The sequence below is a fragment of the Trachypithecus francoisi genome, unplaced genomic scaffold, assembly GCF_009764315.1.
Source record: "Trachypithecus francoisi isolate TF-2019V2 unplaced genomic scaffold, Tfra_2.0 Lachesis_group16, whole genome shotgun sequence".
NCBI lineage: Eukaryota > Metazoa > Chordata > Mammalia > Primates > Cercopithecidae > Trachypithecus > Trachypithecus francoisi.
The window spans coordinates 3,462,934-3,482,577 of NW_022681461.1; the positions used below are offsets into that span (position 1 = coordinate 3,462,934).

At 41.0% G+C, this 19,644-nt stretch overlaps 1 protein-coding gene across 1 annotated transcript in view; it reads right to left on the reverse strand.

The window, feature by feature from the left end:
• The window catches only part of MFSD14B (major facilitator superfamily domain containing 14B), a 79,326-nt gene that overhangs the window by 34,172 nt on the left and 25,510 nt on the right, over positions 1-19,644 (reverse strand). Inside the window, exon 2 of the mRNA XM_033236700.1 lies at positions 7,711-7,806. Coding sequence (XP_033092591.1) covers positions 7,711-7,806 — 96 coding nt within the window. The remainder of the gene's footprint in view (positions 1-7,710; positions 7,807-19,644) is intronic.

The following is a 19,644-nucleotide window of genomic DNA, read 5'->3' on the forward strand; positions in this document are numbered from 1 at the left end:
CTTTGCAAAATTATGACTGAGACAGTGAAAGATCTAACTTAAATGACTCCATCTTACTTCTTACCTCCAAGCTGTCCTTGTTCATTCCTGGGCATAGCATGAACTAACTTTGGGAGAAACTTAGTTTATAGTTTTTAAAACAAAGACAATAGCCCTTTCCCAAAGCAGACCTCCTTCTTGGCTGGGGACTAGACTGCCTTTGCAGGACCAACATTAGCCACAAGATTAGAAATTATGGGTATGAATCAGGCAGCTAGAGACTACAGGATTCAGACCCTCCCTAAACTGCTCCTAATATCACTGCTTGAGATATTCTGCAGACCCTACACTTAATGCATCAGCTGGCACCACCCAGATTGATAAACTGGCTCATCTGATCTTGTGGCCCCCACTCAGGAACTGACTCAAGAAGACAGCTTCGACCCCCTATGATTTCATCCATGACCAATTCTGTGTGGTTCATCTTCCTCAAGATTGCCTTGGTCTAAGATCTGCCTTTATGTCTCCATATATTTTATAATCGGCTCTTCAATAGCCACAAAATAACCTGTTAAGAATTTTGATTATGATTGCATTGACTACAGATTAATTGGGGAAGAACAGACATACTGTCTTTCTTTGTTGTTGTCTGATTCAAAGTCTCACTCTGTCACCCAGGCTTGGGTGCAGTGGCACGATCTCGGCTCACCACAACCTCACCTCCCGGGTTCAAGCGATTCTCCTGCCTCAGTCTCCTGAGTAGCTGGGATTACAGGAGTGCGCCACCATGCCTGGCTAATTTAGTAGAGATGGGGTTTCGCCAAGGCTGATCTCGAATAAAATAGGGAAACAGATGTCATTCGACAAATACCACAGTAAAAACTGTTGCAGGCAAGCATTTATGGATACTAAAATTAGTAGGCCAACAGAAAACGAACAAGATATCTGGATAGTCTCAAAATATTTCTCCACAACATACTCGAGACCAGGAGTTCAAGACCAGCCTCACTGAAACCCCGTATCTACTAAAAAAAATTAGCCGGGTGTGGTGGCACACGCCTGTAGTCCCAGCTACGCAAGAGGTTGGGGCAGGAGAATCACTTGAACCCTGGAGGCAGAGGTTGCAGTGAGCTGAGATCATGCCACTGCACTCCAGCCTGGGCGACAGAGTGAGACTCTCAACCAAATAATTAATAAAAAACAAAAACAAAAAAAGAAGACAACAATGTCCATTCTTCTACAATCAATCTATAGTCAATGCAATCATAATCAAAATTCTTGGCAAATTATTTTGTGGATATTGAAGAGCTGATTATAAAATATACAGAGACATAAAAAAGCCTTAGACCAAGGCAATCTTTAGGAAAATGAACCACACTAAGGAATTTATACAAGATACTATGGCTGTGCACAGTGGCTCACACCTGCAATCCCAGCACTTTGGGAGACTGAGGCAGGCAGATCACCTGAGGTCAGGAGTTCGAGACCAGCCTGGCCAACATGGTGAAACCTGGTCTCTACTAAAAATATAAAAATTAGCCAGGCATGGTGGCGCACGCCTGCCTGTAATTCCAGCTACTCAGGAGGCTGAAGCAGGAGAATCACTTGAATCCGGAAGACAGAGGTTGCAGTGAGCCGAGATCGCACCACTGCACTCCAGCCTGGGTGATAAGAGTAAGACTCCATTGCCCAAAAAATAAAAATAAAAAAAATAATGCCTGCAGTGAGCCAAGACTGCACCACTGCACTCCAGCCTGGGCGACAGAGCGAGACTCCGTCTCAAAAAAAAAAAAAAAAAAAAAAAAATATATATATATATATACACACACACACACACACACAGCTCAAAAGAATACTAAAAGAATTAGAAACAAACCCATATGTGGACGGTTGTCTCATTTATGACAAAGGTGACACAGTACAGTGGGGAAAGAAGAATTTTTTCAATAAATGATGCTGGTTCAACTATATATTCTTTTGCAACCAACGTGAATACTGACCCCATACCAAACATAATGATCTTTTTAGATGATAGGACTACATGAGAACAGTAAACCAATTAAAGGCTTGTGGTAGAAAAAGTTTTCTTAAACAGGATTTTTTAAAAGCACTAACCATAAGGAAAAATAAATTGAACAACATAAAAACTTAAATTCAATTAAAATTAGTGTCATCCAAAGGCATTAAGAGAGCAGAAAGGCAATCCCAGGCTGGGCATTCTGGCTCACATCTGTAATCCCAGCACTTTGGGAAGTCAAGGCGGGCGGATCACTTGAGGTCAGGAGTTCAAGATCAGCATGCCCAACATGGTAAAACCCCACTTCTACTAAAAATACAAAAATTAGCCGGGCATGGTGGCACACGCCTGTATTCCAAGCTACTTGGGAGGCTGAGGCAGGAGAATTGCTTTAACCCGGGAGGTGGAGGTTGCAGTGAACCGATATCATACCACTGCACTCCAGCCTAGGCAACAGAACAAGATTCCATCTCAAAAAAAAAAAAAAAAGAATAAGGAAACGATATCAACAATAAGTATATATATGTGTATAGAGACAAATGTACACATGAAAAAAAATTGTACCCAGAATATATAAAGAACTCCTACAAATAAGAAAAAGGCATACAACCCAATTTTTTAAAAACTGATGTCACTTGAACTGACACTTAACAAAAAGATAGTCACATGGCCAATAGATATATGTTATATATAAAGGGAGTTAACTTCACTGGTCATTAGGAATATGCAAATTAAGACCATAATGTACCCACCAGAATGAAATTCAAATTGCCGGTGAAGATATGGAGTCTGCCTGGCTGAAGAGTAAATTGTTCACCCACTCTGGAAAACTTTTAGCACTACATAGTGACGTTGAACACAACCATGCAATTTTACTCCCAGATATATACTCCAAGAAACATGTATACATGTTCACCAAAAGATATATACAAGAAATATTACAACAGCAATATATGTAATCGGCAAAAACTGGAAACCCAAATGTCCAACACCCAAATGGATTTGTGTCAATAGACTCCAGGACCATCTCTAAGTTCAGCAGTTTGCTAAGAGGATTCCAGAACTCTGAAACGGTTATACTTACAGTTTATTACAGCAAAAGGACACAAAGCAAAATCAGCAAAGGGAAAAGGGACATCAGGCAAAGTCTGGAGGAAACCAGGTGCATGCTTCTAAGAGTCCTCTCCCAGTGGAGTCACACATAAAGCATTTAATTCCTCCAGCAATAAACTGTAACAATGGCCAGGCACAGTGGCTCAAGCCTATAATCCCAGCACTTTGGGAGTCCGAAGCGGGTGAATCACTTGAGGCCAGGAGTTTGAGACCAGTCTGGCCAACATGACGAAACCCCATCTCTACTAAAAATACAAAAACTAGCCAGGACTTGGGAGGCTGAGGCAGGGGAATCACCTGAACCCAGGAGGCGGAGCTGCTGTGAGCCGAGATAGCGCAACTGCACTCCAGCCTGGGCAAGACAGCCAGGCTCTGTCTTGGGGGAAAAAAAAAGAAAAGAAAAAGAAAAAGAGAAACTGTAACAACATTATGTGAAGTGTTGTCTACTATGGAAGCTCACAAAAGCCTAGGAGTTCAGGGTTTTTCTTGGCAGGTGATCTTGAAGGCACACAATGAATGACCAGTTACCAAAGCTCTAGTTCATGAGAAGGAAAGGAGGTGTTCATCATAAATAATGCTGTTTGCACAAACTGGAACAGTGAAGTTCAAAGATTCAATCACACAAAATGCAGAATATTCTAAGAGCTCAATTCTGGCCTGTCAAGGACCAGTCACAGAAAATGGTCCTCTTGGGAACATGAACGATTTGAGCAACTCGGGCCTGCTGAGTTAATCCTTTCCTGCCCAAGATAACAGAAAATCATATGTGGTTATATAACAACACACTCTACAACAATGAAATGTTGCTACATACAACATGGATTAATCTCATAAACGTACTCAGCCAAAAAAGCCAGACAACAAAGAGTATACATTGTATGATTCCACTTATATAATATTAAACACACAAATACAAAGGCCAAACTGTCATATTAGAAATGTGTCAAGGACAGAAATTACTTAGGATTGTTTCTGAGAGTGTGGTATAGTGCTGGATATGTAAGTGTACTTACTGTATAAAAAAATTCATCAAGCTGTGTATTTATAATTTGTACATCTTTCTGTACACATTATACTTCAATTAAAAGCTTACACAAAAAGGTATCTGGTTCCTATTTTAGCCATGAGGAAAATTTAGGAAAATATATCATTCTATAGAATCATATTTTCCTCAGTTCAAACTCCTAACACAGTTCAAAATCCTATAATTTTATATTGCAAGGGTAGGAGAACATCTTTCCTATTTTCTGGTTTTTAGGACAATCAGGGAAATACAGAAATTGAAAAGTGCATAAAGTACTGAGATACCAGCTAATCCAGTGGTTTTTCTAATTATATTACTCAGAAATATTATAGGAACCCTCTAATGGTTTGAATTTCTTTCTCTCTCTCTTTCTTATTTTTTTTATTTTAATTTTAATTTTTTGAGAAGGAGTCTCACTCTGTTGCCCAGGCTGGAGTGCAGTGGTGTGATCTCGGCTCACCACAATCTCCACCTCCCGGGTTCAAGCGCATCTCCTGCCTTGGCCTCCCGAGCAGCTGGGACTACAGGTGCATGCCACCATGCCTGGCTACCTTTTGTATCTTTAGTAGAGACGGGGATTCACCATGTTGGCCAGGCCAATCTCGAACTCCTTGACTTCGTGATCCGCCCACCTCAGCCTCCCAAAGTGCTGAGATTACACCCGGCCTTGAATTTTTTTTTTAATGTATTACAAACCCAACATCTACAAGAAAGGAAACATTGTCAGACTTCTCACATTTGACATGACAGTATAAAAACATTAGCAAATTATCTTTCAATACAGCTATATGAACCTATTTCCGTGCTCTGGAATTCAACCAAAGGCATAAAACAAACTGGGAGCATTTATTTATTAAGTTCCTGAACTTTAGGCAGTAACGGTGGTTTTAGTTTTGAGCTGCTACCAGACTCCTGCCCCTCCCCCAACCCCAGCTGTGTGGGGTATGTTAGTTTAAACATGGCATGCTGCTGCCTGAGAGGACTCATTGGATTTGGAGTGTTGTCAAGTTAACAGGGCAAACATGGAAGACTGGTGGCAGACTAGTGGACTAGGCCAGGGATAGATACAACAGGTAGTTGTAGGAGGTGAGACAGCCACAAGAGGCTTGAAAAGCTCTCCCCAAATCGGTTGACTCTAGACTATATACATGCATGCATAAGAGACTGGAACACACTCAAGCCACCCATTTTTAAAACATGAAATGAGTTTTAGAGATGGATGGTGGTGACAGATACCCAACATTATGAAATGTATCTAATACTACTGAGCTGTATCCTTCAAAACAGTGAAAACTGTAAGTTTGTTATGTGTATTTTACCATAATTTTTTTAAATGGAAAAAAGAGTGATCTGGTTTGTCTATATTCATACTAAAAATGTGTCCTGAACAAACACATGTATTTGTTCAAGGAATATATTCATTAAGCACCAACTATATCCCAGGCAGCACTATGCAAACAGTGAGGAAAATTAGAATCTCATGAAACTCAAAATGGGACTAATTATCCTCATTAATAACAAATAACCTACTATAGGTTTCCTACTATGAAGGAAAAACTGCAATAAGAAAAAAAGAAGGATTAAGGAAGCAGGCAATGTTTAAGTCCTCTGTTCCACCCAAATTATAATTTTAATTAATCAAACTATTTTTTTTTTTTTTTGAGATGGAGTTTTGCTCTTTTTGTCCAGGTGGAGTGCAATGGCACCATCTCAGCTCACCGCAACCTCCGCCTTCCGGGTTCAAGCAATTCTCCTGCCTCAGACGCCTGAGTAGCTGGGATTACAGGCATGCACCACCATGCCTGGCAATTTTGTATTTTTAGTAGAGATGGGGTTTCTCCATGTTTGTCAGGCTGGTCTTGAACTCCCAACCTCAGGTGATCCGCCAGCCTTGGCCTTCCAAAGTGCTAGGATTACAGGCATGAGCCACTGCATCAGTCCTCAAACTGTATTTGAAATGTGCCAGAAGAATTAAAAACTTTAAAAGGTTCATAGCAAAGTCTTATGTAAGGCTAACGGGCTAACAGCCACCCTCTAAAGTTCTCTGCTGTCTAAACCTTATTTAAGAACAAAGATTATCTGTACCCAGAGGGATTCTTCAGTAAGGCAAAATGATGATTAGGAAGAGTTGAGCTCCAATGTTTTATTTTTTTAATTTTGTTTTTTTAGAGATGGGGTCTTGCTATGTTGCCCAGGCTAGACTTGAACACCTGAGCTCAAGCAACCCTCCTACCTCAGCCTGCTAAATAGCTGGGCCTAAAGGCATATGCTACTGTCCCCAGCCCATCAATAATTTTTAAAGAATAATTAAAACAACTGAAACTTAACTCCAATTTAAAATACTTTATTAAAATTAAGCATTAAATAGTTGTAAGCCACCTAAGATCTGCCCCGTCATCTTTTCTTTGGCATCTCCCTTCCTTCTAACCATATCATAGATCAAACATACAAGTTCTTGCTAAGATATTCAATACCACCTCTGAAGAAAATGGCTATCGTGGCCGGGCGCAGTGGCTCAAGCCTGTAATCCCAGCACTTTGGGAGGCCGAGACGGGCGGATCACGAGGTCAGAAGATCGAGACCATCCTGGCTAACATGGTGAAACCCCGTCTCTACTAAAAATACAAAAACTAGCTGGGCGAGGTGGCGGGCGCCTGTAGTCCCAGCTACTCAGGAGGCTGAGGCAGGAGAATGGCGTAAACCCGGGAGGCGGAGCTTGCAGTGAGCTGAGATCTGGCCACTGCACTCCAGTCCGGGCGACAGAGCGAGACTCCACCTCAAAAAAAAAAAAAGAAAGAAAAAGAAAATGGCTATCGATAAGCTATGAAAAACTGAAATTTAGACATTCCTACAATTATTACTCATTGTTACAAAGTACTCACCAATCTGCTATTTACTATGTTCTTAAATCAAAGACCATTAACATCCCCATAAAGAAGTTACAGACTTCAACAATGCCTTGCAATTTCCTGTAGGACAGGACCCTATGAGTCGGTGGCCTGTTATGAACCCAGTCACACAGAGCAGCAGGTTGAGTGAGCATTACCACCTGAGCTCTGCCTCTTGTCAGATCAGCAGTGGCATTAGATTCTTATAAGGGTGCGAACCCTACTCTGAACTATGCATGTGAGGGACCTAAGTTGCGCTCATTATGAGAATTTAATGTCTGATGATCTGAGGTGGAACAGATTCACCCTGAAACCCTCCCCCAACCAACCCACTTCTGTGGAAAAACTGTCTTCCACGAAACCAGTCCCTGGTACTAAAAAGGCTGGGAATTGCTGCTTTAAAGCATCTTAAAGATCTTCCTAAACATACACAGTTCATTTGTGTAACAGCACCCCCAAGTCTGATTCAATAGGAGTGCAGTGCTACCTAGGAATATTTAAAGAGGTGTTTGTGTTACATGTGGTTCAGAAACCACAATGGGAAAAAAAAAAAAAAAAAAAGAAACAAGCTGTTTTAAATCACTATCAAGAGCTACTCCCAAACACATATCTAGACATACACAGTGATACATGCCTAAGAACTTACCTCTTTCTCTTACAAAACAAAAACCCAGTTCAGCAATACTTACAGTCAACATTGGAGTTGTCAACAGGCCCCACGCAAAGAATTCAAGGAAGATGACAATAGCAGCATGGTACACACTTGGTCGGCCAAAACCCTGTAGCTAAAAAATAAAGTTATTATGAAAATTAGCAAAGAAATATAAGAAATCTATTATCTTTAAATGGTACAGAAAAAATGTGTAAAATAAAGTTAGGGCCTACCTCGGTCATTTAAAATAAAACTTCATTTGGTGTTATCCCTGATGCCTTCACTTCCCCCTAGTAAGGGAAGGTGCTAAGATTATAGCACAGGCTGAAGCCTGTAATCCCAGCACTCTGGGGGGCTGAGGCGGGCAGATCACAATGTCGGGAGTTCAAGACCAGCATGGTCAACATAGTGAAACCCCACCTCTACTAAAAAATACAAAAATTAGCCAGGCATGGTGGCGGGCTACTTGGTGCCAATTACTTGGGAGGCTGAGACAGGAGAATTGCTTGAACCCAGGTGCCGGAGGTTGCAGTGAGCTGAAATCCCGCCACTGCACTCCAACCTGGGCAACACAGCAAGACTCTATCTCGAAAAAAAAAAAGAAAGAAAGAAAAGAGAAAAAGATTATAGACTTTTGATCTGTCCCATCAATGCAAATCACTGGAGCTTTAGTAGAAAATCAACGGGGTCTTCAAGAGACTGAGGTTCCAGGATCTGACTGCTCTGTCCCTTGCAAATTATGTGTTCCTTAGCAACTTAACTTCTCTAGGGCTGAAGTTTCTTTATCTACATAATAAGAGAGATGGGTTTGGGTATCACATGCTCAAAGGCCTGAGGGACAGCTCGGACCACTTTAAATCAGTATGGAATATCTTGAGATATCCCAATTCCAGAGATGTTTAGAAGCAGAGGATGAAAAGTGTGCAATGTCTGTGCACGTTCTTATTTATCATCTCTCCCACAGATTACTGCAATGACCTGTTAACTCTGCCTTGACTCGTTTTCCCCGTCCTCTCCAAACTTGTGGTGACATGACACTCAGAGTGAACTTTTAAAAAATACAAATCTTATTCCATCACTCCTATGGAAAACTGCAAAAACAAAGAGCTACAAATTGCTCTCATTCCTGTACACACACATTTTCACAATATGACTTTGCTGCCAATTCCATCAAAAGGTTCAGTCTATTTCTCCACGTCCCTAGATCAAAGCTGGTTTGACAACTTCCTGTAACCAACAGCCAGGTGAAGTGAAAACATGGATTTCTGAACCTAGATTGCCAAAGATCTTCAAGACTACCACAAGGAGAAATCTCTTCCTGCCACAGGAGTATGGGAGCATAAGAAACTCTCCCTATCAAGGCCTCACAGACAAACCAGTTAACAGCCATCACCAACTGTCAGACACAGAAGCAAGGCCATCTTAGACGACCCAATTATAATCAAGCCTACAGGTGACTACAGAAGCATGAGACACACGGCGAGAAATCAGTGAAGAACTCTTGCTGAGTTTCACTCACACCACTAACCCAAATAATTGCAATAAATGCTTGTCGTTTTAAGCCATTAAGTATTAGTGTTGTTTCTTATTTAGCTTTTTTTTTTTTTTCCCCTGAGAAGTCTTGCTTTGTTGCCCAGGCCGGAGTGCAGTGGTGTAATCTCAGCTTACTGCAAAGTGCTGGGATTACAGGCATGAGCCCCCATACCTGGCCCACACTCTTTTTAATAGCTAACTACTCAGCATCTCACTGTATGAATGTGCCATAATTTTAACCATTCCAATATTGATAAGAGTACATGGAATTTCCCTTATTTAAAACTGCTGCAATTAATTTTTTAAATTTTGAGATAATATTAAACCTACAGAAAAGTTGCAAAAACCAAGAGTTCCTGTATATCCCCTTCACCCAGCTTCCCCAAATGTGAAAATCTTCTATAACCATGGTGTAATTATCTAAAACAGGAAATTAACATTGCTACAAAACTTTAATCTACATACCTTATTTGAATTTTGCCATTTTTCCCATTTTCTTTTTCTGGTTCAGAAACTAATCAAAGATTTAACACCACATTTAGTTCTCACATTTCTTTAGGCTCTTCCAATCTAAGTCAGTTCCCAAGACTTTTATTTTTTTACTTCCATGATCTTGATACTTTCAAGGAATACTAGTATACTCTTCACCAATAATTTTACATAGCGTCCCTCAATTTGAATTAATCTAATATTCTCTCATGATTAGATTGAGGTTATACATTTTATTTTAAACATATATGTCATATCTCATAAAATTCACCATTTTCAAGTGCACAAGTCAGTGGTTTTTAGAATATTCAAAAGGTTGTACAACCATCACCACTATCTAACTCCCGAACATGTTTATCACCCCCCAAAAGAAACCCTACACCCATTAGGAGACATTATTTATTTCCTTCTCCCCCTACTCCCCCTCAGAACCACTAATCTACTTTCTGTCTCTATGGATTTGCCTATTCTGGGATTATACATAAATAGAATTCATAAATGGAATCACACATGTAGCCTTTTGTGTCTAGCTTCTTCCAATCAGCATGTTTTCAAGGTTCATCCATGTTGTAGCATGTGTCAGTATTTCATTCAATTTTATAGCTAAATAATATTCCGCTGCATCAATACACTGCATTTTGTTTATCCATTCATCAGTTCATAGACACTCAGGCTGTTTCCATCTTTGGCTATTATGAATAATGCTGCTATAAACATGGATGTAGAAGTTTTTGTATGAACATGTTTCCAATTCCCTTGGCCATGCACATAAGGGTGAAAATGCTGGGACTATTAATATCCTTTTATTAGCATTCTAGGATAAATTTCTAGAAGTGAAGTTGCAGGGTCAAAGAATATACACATTTTAATTTAGAATCCAATTATAATTTAAAAGTTTCACTAATTGTAAGTCAAAAAAATACTTTATGTCACCTAATCAACTAATATCTCTAACATATAAAAAGCTTCTAAAAATGTTAAGCAAAAGACTAACAGCCCAGTAAAAAGATTGGCAAGAAATATGAATCAGTTCACTGAAGAAATCATTTGTAGCCTCATTTGTAGTAAAAAAAAAAATACAAAATTAAGCTAAATTCAAACACAACTTCTCAGTATCAGACATTAAAAATTCAAACGTTTATAAACTTCTACTGATGATGCAATTGAAAAGAAACAAAAACTGCAAATAGGAACTAAATATGGTACACCACTATGGAAGAAAATGCGGCAACATCTAGACAAATTACATATTTATCCTTTGAAGCAACAATTCTCTTTATCCCTAAACTATGAGATGCCATATGCACAAAGCTAAAACACTGTAACAGCAAAAATTAACTCTGGGCCAGGGGAAGTGGCTCACACCTATAATCACAGCACTTTGGGAGGCTGAGGCAGACCAATCACTTGACGTCAGGAGTTCATGTCAAGCCTGGCCATCAAGGTGAAACCCCGTCTCTACTAGAAATGCAAAAACTAGCAGGGCATGGTGGCAGGTGCCTGTAATCCCAGCTACTAGGGAGGCTGAGGCAGGAGAATGGCTTGAACCTGGAAGGAGGAGGTTGCAGTGAGCCGAGATCACACCATTGCACTCTACAGTGTCATTAAAAATTTTAAAAAAGAACAACTTACAGTCTCATTAACAATTTTGGGGGGAATACCTGTCCCGCCATATCCTAAGACTACATAATAATTTGGGCCGGGCACGGTGGCTCAAGCCTGTAATCCCAGCACTTTGGGAGGCCGAGACGGGCGGATCACGAGGTCAGGAGATCGAGATCATCCTGGCTAACACGGTGAAACCCCATCTCTACTAAAAATACAAAAAAACTAGCCGGGCGAAGTGGCGGGCGCCTGTAGTCCCAGCTACTCGGGAGGCTGAGGCAGGAGAATGGCGTGAACCCGGGAGGCGGAGCTTGCAGTGAGCTGAGATCCAGCCACTGCACTCCAGTCCGGGCGACAGAGCGAGACTCCACCTCAAAAAAAAAAAAAAAAAAAAAAAAAAAAAGACTACATAATAATTTTTAAAATTTTTGCCAGGTGGGGTGGCTCATGCCTGTAATCCCAGCACTTTGGGAGGGCAAGGCAAGCAGTTCGGGACCAGCCTAGCCAACATGGCGAAACCCCATCTCTACTAAAAATATAAAAATTAGCCGGGCGTGACGGGGAGCAACTGTAATCCTAGCTGCTCAGGAGGCTGAGGCAGGAGAATCACTGGAACCCAGGAGGCGGAGGCTGCGGTGAGCCGAGATCATATCACTGCACTCCAGCCTGGGGGACAGAGTGAGACTCCATCTCAAATAATAATAATTTTTAAATTTTTCCTAATTTGATTTTTTTAATGGTTATCTAATTTTATTTTGTATTTTCCTTACTCCCAATGAGGTTGAGCTTCTTTCCTATGATTAGGAATTTGCATTTCTTTTTCTGTGAATTGCCTATTCATCTTCTGTCAGTTTTTTACTGGTGACCTTAATCTTTCATATTGATTTATAGGACCCCTTTAGAATCAATATTAAAAAGATTTATACAATGCAACATCAAATTATCATTCTCAGCCAGGAGTGGTGGTGTGCACCTGTAGTCCCAGTTACTTGGAAGGATCACATGAGCCTAGGAGTTCAAGTCCAGCCTGGGCAACACAGCAAGAACCCCATCTCTTGTGGGGGGGGAGGGAAACAGGCCCAGTGCAGTAGCTCATGCCAGTAATCCTAGCACTTTGTGAGGCTCGGGTGGCAGGTGGGAGATTTACTTGAGGCTAGGAGTTCAACAGCAGTACAGACAACATAGTGAGACTCGATCTCTCCAAAAAATTTAAAAATTAACCAGGCATGTTGACATGTGTCTGTAGTACCACCTCCTCAGGAGGCTGAGGCAGGAGGATTGCTGGAGCTTGGGAGTTTAAGGCTGCAATGAGCTATGACTACGCCACTGCACTCTAGCCTAGGCCACAAAGTGAGACGCCAGTCTCGTTTAGGAAAAAAAGTCATCATCCTCACCTACCAGCATCAATACTCTCTAAAAATAAAAAGCACAAATACACAAATCAACAATAGCTAGAGACTTCAATACCCATTTTCAGTAACTGATAGAACAATTAGAAGATCAGCGAGAAATAGAAGACTTCGGTAACACTGTACACTAAACCCAACAGACATTTATTGAACACTCTTCCCAACAAGACATAAATTCTCACGTGCACATGAGAAAACTGTAAAACAAGTTTGAATGAATTTAAAAGGAGTTAATTTATATAATTTATACACACTATGTTCTTGACCACACAGAATGAAATTAGACATTAACATAAGAAAATTTGGAAAATTCATGAATATTAAAATATTAAAACATACTCCTAAATAATAGATAAATCACAAGGAATGTAACAAAACTTTCATTTGAACAAAAATGAAAACACGACACACCAGTTGAATGCAGCTTAAAGCAGCACTTAACAGGAATGTGCAGCCGTAGATATGTGGTTATAAAAGATATCAGATCAATAATTTAACTTTCCACCCTAAGAAACTAGAAAAGAGCAAGCTAAACTCAAAGCAAGAAAAGAAAGTAAGATCAGAGCAGATACAAACGTGATACAGAATAGAAAAGCAATACAGAAAAATCAACAAAATCAGGTCGGGTGCAGTGTGAGCCTAGCACTTTGCGAGGTCAAGGCAGGCAGAACACTTGAACCCAGGAGTTAAAGACCAGCTTGGGTAACATGGTGAAATCCTGTCTCTACTAAAAATACAAAAAAAAAAAAAGAAAGTTTACCCAAGCATGGTGGCACACACACCTATAGTCCCAGCTATTTGGGAGGCTGCAGTGGAAGAATCGCCTGAGTTCGAGAAGTTGAGGCTGCAATGAGCCATGATCATACCACTGTACTCCAGTCTGGGATAAGGGAGTGAAACCTTCCCTAAAAAAGAAAGAAAGAAAAAAAAAAAGGAGGCCGGGTGCAGTGGCCTGTAATCCCAGCACTTTGGGAGGCTGAGGCAGGAGGATCAAGAGGTCAGGAGATCGAGACCATCCTGGCTAACATGGTGAAACCCCATCTCTACTAAAAATAAAAAATAAAACAAAAATTAGCCGGGCATAGTGGCAGACACCTGTAGTCCCAGCTACTTGGGAGGCTGAGGCAGGAGAATCGCTTGAACCCAGGAGGCGGCAGAGCATGCAGTGAGCAGAGATTGAGCCACTGCAATCCAGCCTGGGCAACAGAGCGAGACTCCGTCTCAAAAAAACAAAACAAAACAAAACAAAAAAACGGAAAAAGGAAAGGGAAAAGAAAAATCAACGAAAAAATCAAAAATTGATTTAATGAAAATATCAAACTAATGGACAAACCAAGAAAAGAGGAGACCTGAATTACTAATACCAGAAATGAAAGAGAAGATAACAATGGTCAACCTTACAGAAATAGCAAGGATTATAAGGTAGTCTTATAGACAATTAGCCAACAAACTGGATAAATGAAATAAAATGGACAAACTCCTAGAAACACATAACCTACTAAAAATGAATCATGAATAAACAGAAAATAAAAATAGACCTATAAACAGTAAGGAGACATAATCAGTAATCCAAAACCTCCCAGAATTCCAGCAAAGAGTTAAAGAATTAAACCTCTTCCTAAGATGTGAAGAGGAAGGAGCACTTTCTAACTCACTCTCTGAAGCCAGTATTAGAGTAGTTGCGCCCCCTTATCCAAGGGAGACACATTCCAAGAACCCTAGTGGATGCCTTGAAAAGTACCAAATCCTATACAGCTGTTCCTCCACTTACAAAGGGGTTACGTCTCAATAAACCGACTATAAGTTGAAAATATACTACTAAGTTGACGCTTTAGACTTATGATATATTCAACCTACGATGGGCTTATCCAGACAACACAATCATAAGTAGAGGTGCATACTGAACGCATACTGCTTTTGCATCAAGGTAAAGGTGAAAAATCTAAGTTCAACCATCAAATTTGGGACCATCTATATATACTGTTTTTTCCTACATATATCTATGATTAAGTTTAATTTTTAATTAGGCACAGTCCTCACGTGCTTTTGGTCATTATTAAATAAAATAAGGGCTACTTGAACATAAGCACTGTGATACTGCAGTCCATCCGATAACTGATGGCTAACTGACTAACAGATGGGCATCATATACAGTGTAAATGCTGGACGAAAGGATGGAGCAAGATGGCACAATATTTCATCACACTACTCAGAATGTGATGTGCAACTTAAAACTTACGAATTTTTATTTCTGGAATTTTCCATTTAGGATTATCAAACCTCAGCCCACTTCGGGTAACTGAAACCTTGGAAAGCAAAACCACAGAGAGCAAAATCACAGATCAGGGAGTACTGCCATACTCTAAAAAAGCCAGACAAAGACACTACAAGAAAACTATAGGGCCAGGCACAGTGGCTCACACCTGTAATCCCAGCACTTTGGAAGGCCAAGGCAGGTGGATCACAAGGTCAAGAGTTTGACACCAGCCTGGCCAACATGGTGAAACCACATCTCTACTAAGAATACAAAAATTAGCCGGGCGTGGTAGTGCGTGCCTGTAATCCCAGCTACTCAGGAGACTGAGGCAAGAAAATTGCTTGAACCTGGGAGGCGGAGGTTGCCGTGAGCTGAGATCACGCCCCTGCACTCCAGCCTGGGTGAGAGAGCAAGACTCCATCTCAAAAAAAAAAGAAAAAGAAAAAGAAAACTACAGACCAATTTCCTTATGCACACTGATGCAAAAATCCTCAACAAAATATTAGCAAACCAAATCCAACAGTTTATTAAGCAGTTTATTATGGTTATACACCATAACCAAGGACTTATTCTAAGAATGTAATAACAGTTCACCTATGAAAACCAATCAATGTAATACATCACATTAAAATACAGAGGAAAAACCCACATAACTCATCTTAATTGACGAAGTAAAAGCATCTGACAAAATTCAACACACTTTCATAATAAAAACACTTAGAAAACTAAGAAAAGAATAAAATTATCTCAAATAATAAAGGCCAAATATGAAAAACCCACACTTCACATCATATTCAATGGGGAAAGGCTGGAAACTTTTCCTCTAAGATCAGAAACAAGACAAGGATGCCCACTTTCACCACTTCTATTCAGTATAATACAACACTAGAAATTCTAGTCAGAGTAATATGGCAAGAAAAAGAAAGAAACGGCATCCAAACTGGAAATGAAGAAGTAAAATTATCTCTGTTCACAGATGACAAGATCTTGTAAGTAGAAGACCCTAAAAATTCCACACACAAAAAACCTGTTAGAAATAATACATGAATTTAACAAAGTTACAGGATACAAAAATCAACACTAAAAATCAGCTGCATTTCTATACACTAAAGATTACCAATTTTAAAATGAAACTTAAAAAATTCAAATTCGGCTGAGTGCAGTGGCTCACACCTGTAATCCTAACATTTTGGGAGACCAAGGCAGGAAGACAGCTTGAGCTCAGGAATTTGAGGCCCTCCCAGGCTACACAGTGAGAACTTGTCTCTACCAATAATCAAAAAACAGCTGGGCATGGTGGCTCACGCCTGTAATCCCAGCATTTTGGGAAGCCGAGGCAGGCAGATCACGTGAGGGTGGGAGTTCGAGGCCAGCCTGACCAACATGGTGAAATCCCGTCACTACTAAAAATACAAAATTAGCTGGGCGCGTGCCTGTAATCTAGTGGTGCGTGCCTGTAATCCCAGCTACATGGGAGTCTGAGGCAGGAGAATCGCTTGAAGCCAGGAGGCAGAGGTTGTAGTAAGCCGAGATCACACCATCGCTCTCCAGCCTGGGCAACAAGAGCGAAACTGTGTCTCAAAAAAATAAAATCATCAAAAAACTTAGCTAGACGTGCTGGCGCACATCTGTGGTCCCAGCAACTCAGGAGGCTGAGGTGGGAGGATCACTTGAAACTGGGAGTTCAAGGTTGCAGTGAGCTATGATCACCCCACTGCACTACAGCCTGGGCAAGAGTGACACCAAGCCTCAAAAAAAAAAAAAAAAAAATCAAGTTGCAATAGCATCATAAAGAATAAGTTACTTAGGAATAAATTTAACCAGGAAAGTGAATGATTTTTTTTTTTTTTTTTTTTTTTTTTTTTGAGACGGAGTCTCGCTCTGTCGCTGGGGCTGGAGTGCAGTGGCTGGATCTCAGCTCACTGCAAGCTCCGCCTCCCGGGTTCACGCCATTCTCCTGCCTCAGCCTCCCGAGTAGCTGGGACTACAGGCGCCCACCACCTCGCCCGGCTAGTTTTTTGTATTTTTTAGTAGAGACGGGGTTTCACCGTGTTAGTCAGGATGGTCTCGATCTCCTGACCTCGTGATCCGCCCGTCTCGGCCTCCCAAAGTGCTGGGATTACAGGCTTGAGCCACCGCGCCCGGCCGAAAGTGAATGATTTCTACGCTTAAAACTTTAAGACGCTGCTGAAAGAAATTAAAGAAGGTATAAATAAACATAAAGACATCCCATGTTCATGGATTTAAAGACTTAATATAGTTAGGGTACCATTGTTACCAAAAGTGATCTGTAGATTCAATGCCAGTCCTATCAAAATCCCAATGATTTTTTTTTTTTTTGCAAGAATAGAAAACTCCATCCTAAAATTTATATAGAATCTTCAGGGACCCCCAATAGCCAAAATAATCTTGAAAAGGAAAAAAAGTTATCTCACACTTTCTGAATTCAGAACTTACTATAAACATATGGCAATCAAAACAGTGTGGTTCTGGCACAAAAACAGACATGCAGACCAATGGAATTAAAAGCCCAAGCGGGGCCGGGTGCAGTGGCTCACGCCTGTAATCCCAACACTTTGGGAGGCCAAGTTGGGCATATCACGAGGTCAGGAGATCGAGACCAGCCAGACCAACATGGTGAAATCCCGTCTCTACCGAAAATGCAAAAAATTAGCTGGGCATGGTGGCGAGCCCCTGTAGTCCCAGCTGCTCGGGAGGCTGAGGCAGGAGAATGGCATGAATCTGGGAGGCGGAGCTTGCAGTGAGCCAAGATCGCGCCACTGCCCTCCAGCCTGGGCGACAGAGCAAGACTCTGTCTCAAAACAAAACAAAATTTTAAAAAAGCCCAAGCAGGCCTGGCAGTATTCCCTGTATTTCTACCTACTGAGGAAGCTCAGACAAGAGAATCACTTGCGCCCAGGAGTTCAAGTCCAGCATGGGCAACATGGCAAAAAATAAATTAAAAGCTTGGAAATAAAAAGCCCAGAAGTAAATACATATATGTAACAAATGATATGCAACAAGGGTACCAAGACCATTTAATGAGAAAGGAAGGACAGTCTCTCAGCAAATGGTGATGGAAAAACTGGATATCCACATTAAAATGAATGAAGTTGGATTGCTACCCTAAACCACATATAAAAGTTAACTCAAAATGGACCAAAAATCTAAACATAAAAGCAAAACCTATGAAACTCTTAGAAGAAAACATGGAGGAAAGCTTCATGGTACTGGATTTGACAATAACTTCTTGGATATGGCACCAAAAGAACAGCCAATAAAAGAAAAGACACATAAATCAAACTTCATCAAAATGAAAAACCTTCGTATATCAAAGGATACTATCAAGACAGTGAAAAGGCAACCTACAGAATGGCAGAAAATACATGCAAATCACGTATCTGGTAAGAGATTAACACCTAGAATATATAATTAACTTTTCAACTCACAGACAAAATAACAACCCAATTAAAAACAGGCAAGGAGGCCGGGCACGGTGGCTCAAGCCTGTAATCCCAGCACTTTGGGAGGCCGAGACGGGCGGATCACAAGGTCAGGAGATCGAGACCATCCTGGCTAACACGGTGAAACCCCGTCTCTATTTAAAAAATACAAAAAACTAGCCGGGCGAGGTGGCGGGTGCCTGTAGTCCCAGCTACTCGGGAGGCTGAGGCAGGAGAATGGCATAAAACCGGGAGGCGGAGCTTGCAGTGAGCTGAGATCCGGCCACGGCACTCCAGCCTGGGCGACAGAGCGAGACTCCGTCTCAAAAAAAACAGGCAAAGAAATTGAATAGACCTCATAGGCCAGGCGCAGGGGCTCACGTACGTAGTACGTATGTAATCCCAGCACTTTGGAAGGCCGAAGCAGACAGATCACTTGAGATCAGGAGTTTGAAACTAGCTTGGCCTACATGGTGAAACCCTGTCTCTAGTAAAAATACAAAAATTAGCCAGGCATGGTGGCGCATGCCTGTGTTCCTAACTACTCTGGAGGCTGAAGCAGGAGAATTGCTTGAATCCGTGAGGCAGAGGTTGCAGTGAGCCGAGACTGCACCACTGCACTCCTGCCTAAGAGACACAGCAAAACTCTGTCCCCCCCGAAAAAAAAGAAAGAAAAAGAAAAGATACACATCACTAATGATTAGGAGAATGCAAATCAAAACCATAATGAGATATCACCACATACTCATTAGGATGGCTACTGTCTTAATCTGTTTCATGCTGCTGTAACAGGATACTTGAGACTGGGCAGTTTATAAAGAATCGAAATGTATTTTCTCACAGTTTTGGAGGCAGGGAAATCCAAAACAAGGTGTTAGCATCTGGGGTGGACATTCTTACAGCATCCTCACAAAGCAGAAGGTGGAAGGGCAAAAGAGGGTGAGCCCTCTCCCACAAGCCCTTTTTAATAGCAGCATTATTCCATTGATAATGGTGTAGCCCTCATGACATAAATCCTTCCCAACAGGCGCCATCTCCCAATACTCCTGCATTGGAAATTAAGTTCCCAACACATGAATTTTGGGAGACACATTCAGACTACAGCAGCTGTGATTTTTTTTCTTAAATAAGAAAATAAGTGCTGGCAAGGACGTGAAGAAATCAGAAGCCTTGCACACTGTTGGTAGGAATGTAAAATAGTGCAGCCCCTATGGAAAAAGTTTGGCAGGTACTCA